The following is a 16,406-nucleotide window of genomic DNA, read 5'->3' as shown; positions in this document are numbered from 1 at the left end:
CCAGCCTGGTCCATCCGCTCCCCTCATTCCATGTCCACCTCGACGATCATCAATCGTCCATCTCCTCCGCCAACATAATCATCCTCCAGCTCGGCTCAGAACTTCCAGCAATCGTCTTTGCCATGGACTCTGAGGGGATGACACCGCATTGAACCATTCGATTACCCGTTGCGCCTTTGCTTGCCCCTTTGTCTTTTTGCCTCTTCCATCTTACATCACTCGCGGCCCATCACCCGTCTTCTAAGTAATTCCCAGCTCCAAAAAGGCACCGTCTTTTGTTACTGGGTAAGTGTCATCTGCCGTCTGCCGATCTCGGCGAGTTGCGCAATCAAAGATGGTGGTCATTGTCGACTTGGAGAACGAGGAAGTTGCCCAGACATTCCACGAGCACAACGCGCATCTTCTTCCACATGGCGTCGCGCCGTCTGGAAAGCCAGACGACTACCACGGCCCATCTCCGCCAATCGAGAGGTTTTTCTGTAGGAACGTCGTAACTCGCGCATTTGGACAGTATCCGTAAGTCGACTTCTGCTCGGAAGGAAAACATTTCGGGACTTTCCCACATGGCTATTCCCGAGCAATGAATGACACGAGTAAATCACAGCATAGTCAAGTCCGTCGTCCAACACATCGACCTCAACACCCTCGATAGTCTCGCCCGAACGTCGTATCTCATCCACCAAAGCCTCATACAGTGCCGGTCTAGCTTGCTCCGTGCAACCCTCCGCTGCGTTAACGACGATATCCCCGTCGACCCGGACTCAACACTGCAATACCGTGCCCGTGCTGGTTATCATTACTTCGGCCAGGGCTCCGTCATCTTATCCGGGAATGATATTCAGGGCCGGGCCCCTTACAACGGCAAGAGTGGACAATGTGCTCGAGACCTGGTGAATGAGTGTCGGAAATGCGATGTCCCAGTTTGCAGAGTATGCCCTTTCCCATATATACGCGCCGCCTCGCAGGCGTTTTTCCTTGGGAGAGAGGCAGCACGGAAGGAAAATCATGTGTGGCTCGTGTGAGACGGAAAGACTGACAAAAAGCCGTAGAACTGCACTATCAAACGCCCGAGTCAAAGTAGCTTGATCGACCGACATCGAAGACTGTGTCAGACTTGCGCCGATGCGCCCTTATCGTCTCTGCTCAACCTACCCACAGACCCAACCAGCCCGCTTTCATCCGACCTAATCCAGCGCGAGCTCTGCCAGTGTGATCAGAAGGTTGGTGTCTGGCTTTGCCAGCCCTGCGGTCGGGGTATCCGTACCTCTGACTCCGATTACAGTCGGTGCGTAACCCCCTGCCCACTATCGCCATTCAAGTCCCCTACTGACATGGACATTTACCACGAACCAGAATCTGGCGTTGGCGCAATCAGTACGGCGAAGTTCTCGGAGGGCTCGGTACCGGTATCGGCGAAGGTGACCGCGGCGTCATCTGTGGCCGGGAAGGGCATTGTCTTGCGGCCAAGGAAGTCGAGCAAGAAACGGACTGTGATGCCGCCGATGCCCGCGAAGGTTCTCCCTTAAGCATGGCGTCGTCCTCAGACAACGCTCCCGCCTGGCCAGCGACATCCCTCTATTATCTCAGCGGCGGCGGGAATGCCAACGGGGTCCACTCGCACCTGGTCGATGAACGGCGGACGCCGTCGCCTATGCAGCTCGGTCCGGGGTACGAGCGACACGAGATTGTCGGCATCGGCGGCGTTGTGAAGAGGAAGCTGGTGCGCCTGGTGCGCGTCGGTGCCTGCGTACCCGAATGGGAAGACGAACGATTGCGGTCGGAGTTCTTGCGCCGAAATCGGTCGGGTCAAGTTCGCAGCTTCTGTGGCTGGTGCTGCCGCGTCATCCCGGGCAAGTCGGATCTCGCGCAGATTGTATCCACCGGGACGTGATATGAAAGGCATGTTAGGGCGACCTCGGTTTTCTCGATCCTATGGGACACAAAAAAAAATGCATCCGACTTGTCTGACATGGGACGGCTTGGAATAACAGCAGGGTATACATAAAATGTGGTATACTACACGAGATGTACATGGGATTTATAAGATACATTTGATGTGATGACACTCCCTCCCGCCCCCTCTCGACATCCTGCCAGTCTCCTGTCCCCCACCATGCCGGTGCTCAACTATACCCAACTACTCGTCCCCCCAGTATCTCTACTGCATCCATAGTATCGTACAGCCTCGAGCCAGAGACATTGCGCCCTTTCTTGTTGCAAAAAACCCAGGATGGTGACGTATTAACAAAACGAAGAGCCTGGAATGCGGACGTGGGCTGATTCGAAGTCGCTCTCAAGCTCGGCGAGAACCCCCGCCGTCTTTTGTGTCGCTGGAGAGTGCAAGTGCAATGTGTTCAAAATCGAAACTCCCAACCTCAGAGCTCACCCCGGAACAGCATATCCTTCCGCTTAGCCCGTTCGACGCGTGCCTTGGTCCGGATGGCACCCCACCGTCTCTTGACCGCCTCGAGCTTGCGTTCCAGGTTCTCCTTGTGATCGCGCGGCGCGGGGGTGCAGATGGTGATGAACACCTCGGAGCAGTCGAACTTCTTCGCCAGGCGGTTGACGCTCCACCGCGCGGGGTCCTCGGCGCGCAGGCGGCGGATCTCGGCCACGTCTTCCCGCGTCAGGTGGTAACGCGGGTTGTTGCGGGAGGGGAAGTCCAGGGCTGGAGGGAGCCCGGCGTCCGCGTCCGCGGTGGTGGTGGTGGTGGTGGTGGAAGAAGAGGAGGGCACGGTTCCTGGTGCAGCGTAGGGCGAGGCGAAGAGGGCGGCGAGGTCGGCGTGTTTCCGGCGGGGATCGGACTTGGGAAGGAATTTCTGTGGTGTGTGGTGGACGGAGGGTTCGGCGGCCGGAGGGTTGAAAATGATGGTGTTGGAATTGCCGGCGGGAGAGGTGGTGAAGGCAGGGTGTGGTGCGATGTTGAGGGCGCGTTTGGTGCGGGAGAAGGTCTGATGGGAGCGGCGGGTGACGGTCGTGCCGTGGGCCGAGAGATTGGCAAGGAAGGATGCCGCTGGGCGGGCGAGGGCGCGGGCTTCCATTTTATCTCTTCTCTTGCTTTCACTTCTTGTCGATTTCTTAGTTTTTCCACCCTTTAACAATTGCACTCTAGACGCTCCCCTGGAACTCGAGCTCGCGTGGGCTTTGGGATGCCACTTGTGGTCTGCCAATTGTGCCTGGCCGGGGGTTTGCTAAAAAGTGAGATGCCTTCCGAGAATATTAGTGGCCTCACGGGGCATGTGGTGAATGTGTTCCGTCGACGTAGTCCCGTAGTCGTCGTCCAATTCGGAGTTGGGCTGGCGAGCTCGTGAAAAGTCCAGAAATTCGTCAATGCTGCTGAAGTTTTTCCCATCCCCAGACCATGCTTCTATGATTACATAATAGACCACGTGATTATTCTGGGGCAATTCCTTTCAAGGTCCGTTTGCCAGCTGGCACTCAAGCGAATGGGAACTTGGTTTTCAGTTAATTACACCAGGGCGACTCAAGTTGTCCCACGCCAAAGAACCAGGAATTCGTTGAGTCTGAATTTAGGAATAAGTGTACTGTGTAGAGTCTAACACGGGCTCTTGTAGATCTGCTCTCGGACAACTCTATTTTCCAAGGCCGTTAGGCGTTTAGGGTTCACCAGTTTGCACGAGTTGCTGACCGGTGTTCACCGGACAGGGGGAGATGTGGCTTCCTGGTTTTGAAGGAGAGAGACATGGTGCGATCGGTGGGGCATGTACTCCGAATTAAATAACCGAGTATAGGGGCTTCCTAGTTCGAGATCCATTGACCAAGATTTGACTTGATTGTTTCGTAACGAGACGTCAAGCCACCACACAAAACCATCTGACACTTCGACAGACAGGGCCCATCCACCACGTGACAGGAAGCGTCATTAAGCCCTTGCCAGTCTGAGGCTCTAAGCCAGGTGATTTCTATGTACCAAGGATATAGATCCGCGTCAAATCGAGTTCCAGGAAGGCATAAAAATGGTACGAAGTAATATAACAGGTCTGTGGTCACTTGCAACTTGTTTTTCCCTTGCGGTGCGAAATGTGACTACGTACGAAGTATCCGTACTCCGTTGGCATGTACCGTGGATGGGACGGGAACCAAGGACATGAACACCCGATAACCCCACTTTCGTATACGAGTACCGACTTGGCCAGTGGCAGCGAAATATTTATGGAACCTTTATAAGCTGACACAAGAGGAGAAAGTACGTACTGTACTTCATACCGGCTAGAGGAACATGTATCCGTAGATTGGGGCCTTATTAGTTGGTTTTGGTTCGAGACGGGCAGGTACGGTTTCTCCAACAGGTTTCTTCAACCTTGATTCGAAAACCCAAAACCTGTCCCTGCTCCTTCCTCCTTCTCCTCCTCCCTCCGTCCTCCATCCACCCTACCCTACGTCACCCCGTGTCTGCGTTCCAGTTGGAATAGAAACCGCATCACCTTGGAGAACAGACCTCAGTTTGGTCCAAGACAAACGAGTCCCGTAGCAGACATGCCGCAGCCATCAGCATCAGGGAAATCCCTCCAACAGGAGAAGATCCCTGCCGTCCCGTCCCTGGCGGAGGGATCTGACAATACTACACCTCGGGCTTCAGACCGCCCTGAGACGGACAAGAACCACAAGGCTTCCACATCCGGGGAGAAGAAGCGCTCGTTATTTGGGTTTGGCAAGAAAAAGGAAGAGCCCGCCACCTCCAAAACTGCTGGGACACCTTCTACTATAACCAGCTCGACAACGACTGCTACCACGACTGCTACCCCGACCGCTGCGCCGCAAAAGGACGCATCCAAGATGCCGCCTCCACCAGCACCTACAACGACCTCACGGCCTACCACCTCGCCGGCCCCCTCCGATCAACCCTTTATACATCCGTCGTCCCCCTGCCGCGGCGGCTTCTCCGGCTCGCCCAGATTGTCCTCCCCCGCTGGTTCTCAAATCTTTGAGCGAGATGTCGATACAGTGTCCCTGAAGCCGCAGTCGCCAGCCATCCCCTCTCATATCCAGGCGGAAAACCATATTCCGCCAGTCCTTGACGCCTCCTCCGAAGCCATCACGGACGACCACCTCGACCCCGATAGTGTCGAGATAGTGACCCACGCCCAGCACATGCCAGCAGCGGCCAGCGTAGCTGGTGGTCACCCGAACGCCGCCCTGTCATACGAACAGTTGGCCGCCTCATGGGCCGAGGAACTGGGGCCTCTCGCCGAACGCGAGCAAGACAACGTCTCCACATATGGATCCCTCGACAATACCGACGTTCGCCGGCTGAGCTTCATCTCGTTTGCCGACGTCGTGCAGGCCGAACAGGCCGAGCATGCCAATACACCAGGTGCCTCCCGCGAATCCATGCATATCCCAGGCCTTACCTCTTTGTCGGCAAATCGGTCGCCCTCTCCCATCCGCTCCCCCGTCTCGTCTCAGGGCGGACCGGGTACGTCGCCCCCTACTAGCCATCCGGGGTCCGTCAAGGGGCTTGACCTGTCGCCCAGCCGCAAGCCCATGGGAGGCACCGGAAGCCCCATATCGTCCTACCACTCCAATAATGGCGACCTCAACATTGAAACCATGACGCAGGCGCTGCGGCGGACGGGAAGCAAGGACTTCAACCCTCTGCGCAGCTTGCCCATAAGTCCAATCGATGGCCCTGCCCGCTAGCCTAGCTTTGCAAAGGCTCGTTGATCCACGACAGTAAATAAACACTATTCTCATATTCTCAGCCACACATCGGTCTTCGAACAAGGCGAACAAACGCGGATGGTTGGCGGGAATACAAAGCAATGATTTGAACATTCGAAGATACCAGCGGCGACGTCTTTTTGATTTTTTGTTTTCCCTCTTTTCTTCTTCTTTTATGGGTTTCTTTGCGACTTTTGGCTACGACGTCGCCTTCAACAGTGGTAGTCCCCCAACCTTTCTTCTCTCTTCTTTTTATTATATATATATTACCTCTCGCAGTCTTTCTTGGTCGCCTCTGCTATGGAATACAGTACCCTTCACGCAACGACATGGTTGATGCGGCGGCGGGAGAGCAGGATTGGGTTATGGATAAGGAATCAGGGGAAGGTCACGTATTTTCGGATTGTTTTGGAGTTGGGCAAGATGCAGTACGGGAGTGATTGCTGCGTTTCATGTTTTCCGTTCCCTGTAACCAAACCCTGACGGCTTGACGAGGTAGTTGTGTTCAGGGCAGCGGTAGGACAAGACACCTCGACTCAGAAGTCGAGAATCAAAGAATACTCGTGGCATCATTTTTGGGGTTCACTTTGTGCTGATATGCCCGCTGGCTGCTAATTGGTTACTCGAGCCAGCTGACGGGTTGGCTTCAGCGAGATATAACCAGGCGCCGAGGTAGGCCTGTCTGCCTTTGGTTCCGTAGATGGCTTGTCGCAGGATTAGCGTGATCACACAGCTTGCAGAGGATAATTCACTGACAACGGACGATAGCGTGCATCTTGTACAGAGAATAGACAGGAGAAAACCAGTGGGAAATCGGGGGCCCTTGAAGGTATTTCTAGTCTATGCCGTATCTTCAGGTCCAGTGGTCAGTTGTGCGTCCGAGGAAGGTACGATATCGTATGTATTATTACTCTGTAGATCCCGGCATATGTGGTTGTTGTATAACCGTAACCATGTCAAAATATGGCCTACGAAGTATTAAAATGACTTGAGACAAGTATCCCGTACATGCCTCCCTTTTTTCCTTTTTTCGTATAGCGCAGACAAGGCCAAGCTTGCGTCAGCCGAGTGCATCTCGGTGCAATAGACAAAGGACCTTCCGGTCGTCTATTGCAGTGGGAAGTGCAAGTCTGGGGGACCTTATGGGATTGGGATAGACGTTGATATGATGTTCAGCGATTGCCGGGTTGAGCGGCGGAAGATGCCCGATGAGTGGATCCACACGGGACGGAACGCGGCCGAAGGTCAAGGTGTAATTACGTGGTACGTGTAGCTATCACATATGTGTGTCCAGGGCAACTCGTTCACAATGTTGTTATCCAGTGCTGATGAAACCTCCGGGTAATCACCGGTCGTGGCAATGTCGACTCGCCTGGGAGCCGTTGTGCGCGTTATGGCGCCAGGAGGCACGAGGCTTGATACTGGCAGGGAGACCCCGGAGAGACGACACATGTTGACCTGGTGACACCGCAGCATTTCAGCATCCAATCCACTTTCAGGTCTCGCCGAGGTCCCTGCAGTTGGAGTTGACGTTTCTTTTTCTATGATGGCTACGAGTCATAATTCTCATCGTGGAGTTGAAGGAATGGAGGGCTAGGTTTTCCTCTCCGAGGCGGCGTGAGGAACGTACCTGGACGAAATGACCTAATAAAGTGCGGAATGTGTCCGATTTAGAGTAACCGACTAAGGTACCTAGGTAGTTAGACTATTTGGGTTGCTAATAGGTAAACTAGGGAGATCTTACGATATAGAGTTTGATGATTTAATGCTGAGTAGGTAGCTTATTAATAAAGTAGTAAAGTAATAATCAAGTTAATGGAATCAGAATCACGTCAGACATGAAGACATGCCGATGTGCGTTGATACAGATCATGTCATGTATGTCAAGTGATAAAGTGACGATCGTTTAATTCGGTGCGGCGCATGGCGGTTAAAGATGCTAAAAAGTGTCGACGCCGTACCTCGGTTCACAGTTTGTTTTGTACCTATTCGTACGTTGTACGCCATATTCGTCGGCGGGTCAGACTCCGTGACTCCGTGACTCCGTGACAGGCTGCGATTGGTCGAGTATTCTCTTACATAAGGTAATTACATAATCGACTCCGAGCTTTCGGGAACGGCCCCTCACCTCAGCCATCCTCATCCCATCATCTTCATTCGCACTTTCAGCTTCATCCACCCGTCCATCCATCTGTCCGCCTATCCAGTCCACGCACGAAGCCCCATCATCCCCACCTCATCTCCAGGATCGCAGCTCCATGGTTGCATCCCCCAGTCTCCCTACCCACTCTCCCGCACCCAACAGAACCACCACCCACCCACACGCTGGCGACTACCGTGCCTGTCTGTATTCTACGAAATATTAGTCGATTGAAATTGTTCAATTGGCTCGTTTCTGATTTCCATCTCCTGTCCATCCGTCGTCGGTCAACAGTCATCCTGGGAGACTAAGCAGGAACAAGCACAGAGCTTCACGGTGCACGATCGAGCAGCTCGTTGCCTGTCAACTCCAATTGCAAAGTGCGAACGAAGTAGGTGACGCCATCTCGATTATTACAACGTACCTGCGTGCCTGCCTCACCGCGAGAGGTCCGAGCGACGGGAGAGCAACGCCGCCCGATTTTGGAGAAAGTCTTGGGCTCCCCCGATTTCACCGGTTCCACCCAATTCAGACCAGGGATCGCCCTGTTGGTTGATTTGACCTTTTTTCTTCTTTTTTTCTTCTTTTATCCATACTGCCTGCCTGCCCGCCCACAGGACGCTTTTCGGCTGGAGATTCGAGAAAAACACCAGACCAGGGGCAGGTCATCAGGGCAAGCTTGGGTGCTTCTTCACCTTTGCCTTCACCTTTGCCTTCGCCTTCGCCTTCGCCTTCGCCTTCTTCTCTTCCTATCCATGTCCACAACCCACACGCATGCCCCGTCCTTCATTACATATTTTCTTCCCCTAGTCGTATTCCCAGTCCCCTCTCTCACACTTTCGTACACCGTATCGTCCCTCACCGTACGTTGTACCCTGAGCCGCTATACACACAAGTCATCGACTTCAATTCTTTCCGGCTTCGGTGGCGTGAACAAGACCTTATTATACGGTATCTACGAGTCTGCAGGGTGTCCACTTCCTGTCAGGGTCCAGATTGCCAACCAACCCTGGCCCTCCGTCGACACCGTCGTCTGCCCTTCACCGAATTTGGTATCTGAGACTCCGAAGCGGGGCTTGGGACCATCACCACCATCACCATCCTCCGCCCGCCCGCCCATCTCCTCTATCTACCTCTCAGGCTCTCCCCTCCCTCTACCTCTCTACCTCTCTACCTCTCTACCTCTCTACCTCTCTACCTCTCTACCTCTCTACCTCTCTACCTCTCTACCTCTCTACCTCTCTACCTCTCTACCTCTCTACCTCTCTACCTCTCAGGCTCTCCCCTCCCTCTACCTCTCTACCTCTCTACCTCTCTACCTCTCTACCTCTCTACCTCTCTACCTCTCTACCTCTCTACCTCTCTACCTCTCTACCTCTCTACCGTGAACCTCACCCCCCAACTTCTACTAAACGCTTTTTACCGGTTGCTGCATTGCGAGATCGCTGGATACCTTCTTCAACCCTTATCTCGTCTCTCGACTATGCCAAGGATTTGGCGATCCTATGCGGAGGTCACTAACAATCTCAGCTCAGAGCAGCTCTCGTCTCGAACCACCAGTTTGCGTACGTGTTCGTTTCTGAACAGGACGAGTGACCGCTGACGCGGGTGCTGGAGCGCGGACTACTCTCACCCGCATTCAAGGACCCCCCCCCCCTCTCTGAGATCGTAACACCCATCTCGACGCATCCCGCAATACCGCAATCACCCCTCAAACATCGCGCATCACGCACCACGTCGCATCACGCTGGTGTATATCTCCCCGACGATGGGATGATCCAACCTGTGCTACTCCTGTTCTGCCCTCGCACTTGCCCTTGCCATTGGCCGCCTTCTGAGCATCAACATCCCCTGCCGCTGCCGCTGCCGCTGCCGCCGCCTCCACCTCCGCCGTGATGGACCGTCGACCCTCGCAGACCAGTGGTCCCCAGACACTCAACACCACACCGCCTCTCGACTGGCCACGAAGTCCGACTTCCGACCCGCAGTCGCCCCAGTCACGAGGAGGCCTCGAGCGCATTTCCGCTAATAACCTTCACTCCGCCTTTCGTTCGACCATCTCGGAGCACACCACCATCCGTGCCGTGACTCCAGACTTGCCCGACCGCGACCCCATCTCCCCCTCCACCGCCGCCGCCTACCCCGTCCCCTACGCACCTGTTCAAGAGCCCGCCTCTGCCTCCTCCAGTCTCGCCCGGACCATGAGCTCCACTTCATCCCAGACCTCTCCCAGGTCCATTGCCCGCCCTGGCGACTTCGCGCGGCGCCAGGGCGTCGTGTTCAACGACTTGTCTTTCGGCGCCTCTTACGATAGCACGTCCTCGAGCCCCCCGCTCAGACAAACTAGCGGCACACTACGCCCCCGGACACACACCATGGACGGCGCCTTCCGCCAGCAGTTCGTCTCCGCAGCCGTATCCGCATCCGCCGCCGCCGCCGCCTCATCCGCCGCATCGCCCGAAGGCCGTCACCGGGTCGGCTCCTTCTCCTCTTCCAGCTCTCAGCCCCTCTTCGACGAGGCACGCCACCCCCCGCCGATACCCATCGACTCGGTAAGCTACTCGTCCCTGGCCCAGACGAGGTCTTCCGACCTCCACTCCGCGAGCACCGCAGCAGCCCCCAAAGAGAAAAAGCCGTCCAGTTCAACAAGGCGCCTCGTCAAGCGCCAGGCCTCTCGACCGACGTCCCCCCAGCCCACTGTTCCCGCCGTGGACTCGCTGCCGATTCCCATCCCGACCGACGATGCCAACAAAATGCTGCTTTTGATGAAGACGTTGTGCGGCCGGATGCGAGGCGAGATTGAGTACCAGAACGACGGGACTGGTGCCTGGCATAGCGGCGTGGGATACATCGACGAAGAGAGGGGCGCCCTGATGGTTGATACAGGTCACAATGGCCCTTTCCACCCCATATTGATCCCCGATCTGCGGGGGTGTCGAGTGTCGCCTGTCGATCTGTCCGACCCCGAGAAGCGCTGCCTAGCCATCGTATCCGCATCTTCTGCCCCCAACCAGACACCGGCCGAGTTGCTCTTGTATCCGCTGGTCGCCGTCGAGCGTGATTTGTGGTTAGCCGCCCTGCTCTGTTGGCAACAGCTCCGACCACCTAAGATTAGGCTCTCGAATGTCAACGGAAGCAGGTCGCCGACCATTGGGGCGATGCGGCCGGTAGCGAGAAGGCGCGAGTCCGGCGTCCTTCCCCCCAGGCAAACTCCTACTCTGATCAAGCTGGGCCAGGTCAGGCTATGGGACAAGGGCCTGGCCACGTCTCCCCGTGCCATCGTTAAGAGGCCGTCCACACGAGATTTGCGGTCCCCGGCAACGTCCTGGAGGTTAGTGTCGTGCTTACTGCACGACAACGGCGAGATCAGGTTGACGACACATGATGGCGATGGTGTCATTGCCGTTGTCGAGCTGTCCCAGCTGTCCCGGTGCGCCATCCAACAGCTTGATGTGTCGGTACTAGACGAACAGCACTGCCTTGCCATCTTTCCCCGCTACTCTTCTGTCTCCACCCAGCTGTCCATCTTCCGACCGGTGTACATAGCTCTCGAGAATCGCGTACTCCTCGAGGTTTGGTACGTCCTTCTCCGGGCATTCGCTCTGCCGGAGATCTATCACCTGGGTCCGCCGGGAGAAGACCAGCAGGTGGTGGAAGTCCTCGACCTCGAGGCAGACCTGCCCGGAGAGATATTCCGGTTGGAGAAGACCATCAGCATGCGCGTCACCGAGGCCAAGCTGAAACCGAGGAACGGGCTACAGGAGGCCCCCGCCCAGAACGAACGTCTCGCCAGGGTCGAGGCCGACCCGCTCGTGGGGAGCTATCTAGCCGAGGTTATCCTCGACGGCGAGGTTCGCGCGAGGACGCCTGTGAGACGTGCAACGAAAAACCCTTACTGGCGAGAGGAATACCACTTCGCCGATTTCCCCTCGGAGATGCCCTTCTTGTCTATTCTCCTCAAACGGGTAGATGGGAATCCCGATGCGCTTCACCCGCAGGGCCACCTGGGCTCGGGTTCTTCGAGGTCTGCTACCTCCGTGTCTGAAGCGCCCTACGGGTCGGTGGACATCACCATGGATCAAGTAGAGCAGGGTAAGGATTTCGAAGGCTGGCTCGAGGTCTACGACGAACGGCAGCAGGTGGTCGGGACCATGCTAGTCAAGATCCACCACGACGAGCTCGTCGTCCTTCACTCCAAGGAGTACAAGGGTCTCTCGAGCCTGTTGCACAACTTCCCTTCGGGCCTAACGGCCCAAATCGCCCATGCTCTGCCGGGGCAGTTAAGGAGGTTGTCCGAGTTGTTTCTCAACATCTTTCAGGTGTCGGGACAGGCCAACGACTGGCTGCAGACCCTGATCGAGGACGAGATAGACGGAGTCGGAAGCCAAGCGCAGATCAAAAAGTTTCGCTTCAGCCGCCGTCTGAAGTCCAACGAGTCGCTCGAGTCCACCAGCGACCAGGAGCAGCTCCGCAAGGCGGGCAAATCCCTGGCCGGCGAAGCGAACCTGCTGTTTAGAGGGAACACGCTGTTGACGCATGCGCTCGAGTTCCACATGCGACGTGCGGGCAAGGAGTACCTTGACCATATGCTGCAGGCCAAGATGAACGAAATCAACGAGCTCAACCCGAATTGCGAAGTTGACCCCAACAGGCTACGTCCGGGAGAGGATCTCAGCCAGAATTGGAACCGGCTCATCCAGATGGTCAACGAGGTGTGGCATTGTATCAGCCGGGAACCCGGCAAGTGCCCGCCTGAACTGCGGGCTGTCTTGAAATACGTTCGGTCGGTGGCAGAGGATCGGTACGGCGACTGGCTTCGGACCGTGGCGTACACGAGCGTGTCGAGCTTCCTTTTCCTTCGCTTCATCTGCCCTGCGATTCTGAGCCCCAAGCTCTTTGGTCTCCTGCGGGACCACCCACAACCGCGTGCGCAGCGGACGTTCACACTCATCGCCAAGGCCCTGCAGGCGCTCGGCAACATTTCGACTTTCGGCAAGAAAGAGGAATGGATGGAACCCATGAACAAGTTCCTCGCAGCGCAGCGGCAGGCGGTCAAGGATTACATGGACGCCATCTGCGCCATTCCTACCGAACGGGCCCAGGCCGCGCTTGCGCCGTCGTACTCTACCCCGATGACCGTCCTCGGGCGGCTCGCCCCCACAGCTCGCGAAGGTTTCCCGGCTCTGCCCCATCTCATCGACGAGGCGCGCAACTGCGCTGCGCTCGTCAAGCTTTGGACGGACATTAATCCGTTCAACGGGTCGGTCTCCGCCCGTTCTTCCCCTACGAGCGGCGGGGAAGATGACATTCTCATTTTCAACGACATGTGTATCGCTCTTCAGAAGCGTGCCGACAGTTGCTATGCCAAGATGGAAGCACAGTGCGGTCCCGATGTCGTCTCGCACCAGTCCGTCTCCGACCTTGCAGAAACCCTCGATAAGACCACCCTTGACGCCATCAACGAGTCGTACGGGAGCGTCCCGCCATCCTCATCCTCGGACCGCCACACCTACAACGACGGCGGAATGGCACGACCCCCAGGCTCTGCGGGCAGCGACGTGGCAGCGGCGGAACTCTCTCAGATATCGGCACAGCGCAGCCGCGAATACCGCAGGGGTAGAGAGACGGTCTCGGCGCGGCATGTGTCTGGTTATTCGGAAACGACGACGTCGTCGTCCTCGTTACCTCTATCCACCGGCGGGGGGAACACATTGAAGCGCAACGGTGGCGGTGGTGGAGGTGGAGGTGGCGGCGGGCGATCGACGAGGACGATTCTCTCGGGCATTATGAAGCCGTTCGCCAGGGGCGAGTCGCCGGAGAGCGCGTCACCCCGTACGAGGACGGGGAAAAGCACTGAAAGGCCATGGGACCAGGAGGCTTAGGAGCGGGCGCATCTTGTCTCGTGGCTCCGTTTCCCCACCTGCCTACCAAATATAAGGTCTATCCGAGAGCGCCGGACTTCTATTTCCGCCGTGCGGACAACAGCCGCACTGTCATCATATACGTGCCGAAGGAAGGCTGCGCTATTACTCTCATTATTCTCGGCATCTCTCTTGATATATGTCAAGGCGGAGAAAAAGGAAGTCAAGGTACGCGGGGATTATGGCACTGTATTCTCACTATTGGCTCTATGGTCTATGGTCGAGGGAGAGGCTTTTACTCCAGTACATGTTTAAGCTGTGCAGTATCTAGGGGAGGAAGAAACGGCGGAATAAAGAAAGGGGGTTATGAAGAAAAGCTCAAAAGCTATCCCCGCCTGCCATTGGTATAGGGGAAGAAGAGGGGTCTCTGCAATATCTTAAAAGCGGCAAGGCACCCGAGAGGCGGTCTCCCAGTGGTGAATGATATCTCTTGGTGTCTCTTGTGTGTTAGTACGACAGGGAGGGATGAGAGAGTCCTATTTCATCTCTTCTTCTCGATATACCGAGGTGAACAGATATAACGAGGTGAACGTACATATACATCTACCCTTGTACATAACGTTACACCCTGTTTTGATGAAAGCAAACCCTCAGCTCATGATCTTTTTGACGAGTCTCATGTGAACATTCCCTGTGTCATATCGCCTCGTTGATTCATTATGGGAAAGTATTCGTCTCCCTTGTGCTGTTTATCATACATGGCCTTGGTAGTCCTCTTGTTTAATACCTTCCCACACACGCCTGTCCGACCAAGTCCAAAATGCATCCACAGGGTCACTCTACCATTCCATGACCGAATACACCGGAAGACATTATTGTGTCGTTCTTCTTTTATTTATTTATGTTTCTTTTTTATTTTTATTTTTATTTTCCTCTTCAACTTTCTTCTTTCCCACTGTCCTGAGAACATCTCTTAGGTGAAGAACTTCTTAAAAGCGGCCTTTTCCTTGGCAATGCGGGCGTCTTCCCTCTTCTTGACAGCGTTGAGCTCGTTGAGAATCGCACCGTCGGACGGCACGAGCTTGTGGGCAGCATTCAAGTCGGAGAGGGCAGTTTCGTCGTCCTTCAGGCGGACGTAGGCGAAACCGCGACGGTAGAGCGCCTTGGCGCGGTCGGCGTCCTTGATCTCGACGCCCTTCCGGTCGGCCGCGGCGAGGGCGGCTTCGGCGGCGCGGACGGCGTCGTCCCAAGCCTCGAGCTTGACGTTGAGGAGAGCCGAGTTGTTGTTGAGATTGAAGCGGAGGGCGTCGAGCTGGGCCTGGAGCGGGCCGCGTTCGGCCTCGGGGAGGGCGTCGAGCTCGGGCTCCTCGTTGAGGTAGCGGAGACCTTTCTGGTACTTGTCTAGGCCTAGGGACAGGTCGCCGGCCTTAAAGGCGCGGTTGCCGAAATCCTTGCAGGCGGTGGCGATGGTGAGGACGTCTTTGGCCTCGGGGGGGTTGGCGCAGTCTTCGGGGAAGTCCTCGTATGTGTCTCCCAGGGCATCGGGAGCCTTGGTGTCGGCGGCGAGAGCTTCGTCGGCCGACAGGACACCGCAGTCGGCGATGACGGCGTCTTTGTTGGGCTTGTCGCCGGCCTGGGCGGGGAGGTTCTCGATCTTGCGGACCACCGACTTTCCGTTGAGAACCTCGCCGAAGACGACGTGCTTGTTGTCGAGGTGTGGTGTGGGAACCGTGGTGATGAAGAACTGGGAGCCGTTTGTGTCTGCAGCAGAAAGACTTGGTCAGTTTATGGAGCCTTTGCTATGTGTGCATCGGGTATGTACAGGAGGAAGAAGAAAAAAAGGGAAAAAAGGGGGAAAAGGGGGAAAAGGGAAAAAAGACGCCGATAAAGGTTGGAACAGCAATGTTGGAGGAAGAGGGGAAGAGGGGAAGACGCACTCGGGCCTGCATTGGCCATGGAAAGGAGAAAAGGACGGTCGTGCTTCATGGGGAAGGCTTCGTCCTCGAACTTGGCGCCGTAGATGGACTCGCCGCCAGTACCGTCGCCATTGGTAAAATCACCACCCTGGATCATGAACTGCTTGATCACACGGTGGAAGATGGACCCTTTGTAGTGGAGGGGCTTGCCGGCCTTGCCAATTCCCTTCTCACCCGTGCAAAGGGCACGGAAGTTCTCGGCTGTCTTGGGTACAAGATCATCATAGAGCTCCATGGTGATGCGACCGGCGGGTTTGCCGCCAATCTCCATGTCGAAAAAGACGCGAGTGCGCTGCTTTTCGGTCATGGTGTCTTTTTCGGGATGCGATGCTTAGGAGAGTGGGTGTTATTGTTATGGTGAGAACAAGAGACCCAATTAGACTTGGGACGAAGATCAAGTTCGAAGGTAAGATTCCAGTATGAAGCTTGCAAAGATGGGTAGAACGCGGATTGGGTATGATCTGGAGAGGAGAGAAAACTGGTGAGAGAATAGAGCGAAGTAAATGAAGTGAAGTACTTGCTCCGTTCCATGGTGAAGGAGCTCTCTGACCTCTTTTCTCTGTCTGGAAGGTGGGGTTTGTGGAAGCTTCTAGCTTACGTGGGGCACTCGTTTGGGGGACTCTCCCTAACACTGTGAAAGCAGGCACGCATCTACCGCACCTGGCTTTTGTTCGCAATTACTATCTGTAGGTAGGGCCGACCAATATCTCAGTGGGATCCGATGTACCTTTTTGTCCCCGACAACAG

The 16,406-nt window shown here is 55.8% G+C and overlaps 5 protein-coding genes across 5 annotated transcripts; 3 read left to right on the top strand and 2 right to left on the bottom strand.

Annotated features, from left to right (window-relative positions):
* Positions 1–334: 334 nt before the first annotated feature.
* Positions 335–1,891, top strand: SODALDRAFT_357472 (hypothetical protein; the record flags this gene model as incomplete). The annotated part of the gene is made up of 4 exons (XM_028614007.1): positions 335–516; positions 605–929; positions 1,050–1,285; positions 1,354–1,891. 4 exons carry the CDS (start codon positions 335–337, stop codon positions 1,889–1,891), a joined length of 1,281 nt encoding a protein of 426 aa, XP_028469236.1.
* Positions 1,892–2,375: 484 nt separating this feature from the next.
* Positions 2,376–3,041, bottom strand: SODALDRAFT_271197 (hypothetical protein; the record flags this gene model as incomplete). The annotated part of the gene is made up of 1 exon (XM_028607756.1): positions 2,376–3,041. The coding sequence occupies one exon, from the start codon at positions 3,039–3,041 to the stop codon at positions 2,376–2,378; it is 666 nt and encodes a 221-aa protein (XP_028469235.1).
* Positions 3,042–4,797: 1,756 nt separating this feature from the next.
* On the top strand, positions 4,798–5,661 carry SODALDRAFT_271776 (hypothetical protein; the record flags this gene model as incomplete). The annotated part of the gene is made up of 1 exon (XM_028607794.1): positions 4,798–5,661. One exon carries the CDS (start codon positions 4,798–4,800, stop codon positions 5,659–5,661), a length of 864 nt encoding a protein of 287 aa, XP_028469234.1.
* A 1,859-nt stretch (positions 5,662–7,520) lies between these two features.
* On the top strand, positions 7,521–13,715 carry SODALDRAFT_377098 (hypothetical protein; the record flags this gene model as incomplete). Its single annotated transcript, XM_028614884.1, has 12 exons — positions 7,521–7,560; positions 7,735–7,744; positions 7,816–7,943; positions 7,988–8,025; positions 8,117–8,177; positions 8,270–8,369; positions 8,440–8,579; positions 8,645–8,685; positions 8,818–9,206; positions 9,264–9,387; positions 9,467–9,572; positions 9,662–13,715. 12 exons carry the CDS (start codon positions 7,521–7,523, stop codon positions 13,702–13,704), a joined length of 5,220 nt encoding a protein of 1,739 aa, XP_028469233.1. The 3' UTR covers positions 13,705–13,715.
* A 941-nt stretch (positions 13,716–14,656) lies between these two features.
* Positions 14,657–15,966, bottom strand: SODALDRAFT_322558 (41 kDa peptidyl-prolyl cis-trans isomerase; the record flags this gene model as incomplete). Its single annotated transcript, XM_028609732.1, has 2 exons — positions 14,657–15,444; positions 15,621–15,966. 2 exons carry the CDS (start codon positions 15,964–15,966, stop codon positions 14,657–14,659), a joined length of 1,134 nt encoding a protein of 377 aa, XP_028469232.1.
* Positions 15,967–16,406: the final 440 nt, after the last annotated feature.

This window comes from Sodiomyces alkalinus (genome assembly GCF_003711515.1).
Source record: "Sodiomyces alkalinus F11 unplaced genomic scaffold SODALscaffold_2, whole genome shotgun sequence".
In the NCBI taxonomy this organism is placed as follows: domain Eukaryota; kingdom Fungi; phylum Ascomycota; class Sordariomycetes; order Glomerellales; family Plectosphaerellaceae; genus Sodiomyces; species Sodiomyces alkalinus.
The sequence above is the reverse complement of the archived record's forward strand: the minus strand, read 5'-3'. Positions and strand labels throughout refer to the sequence as shown.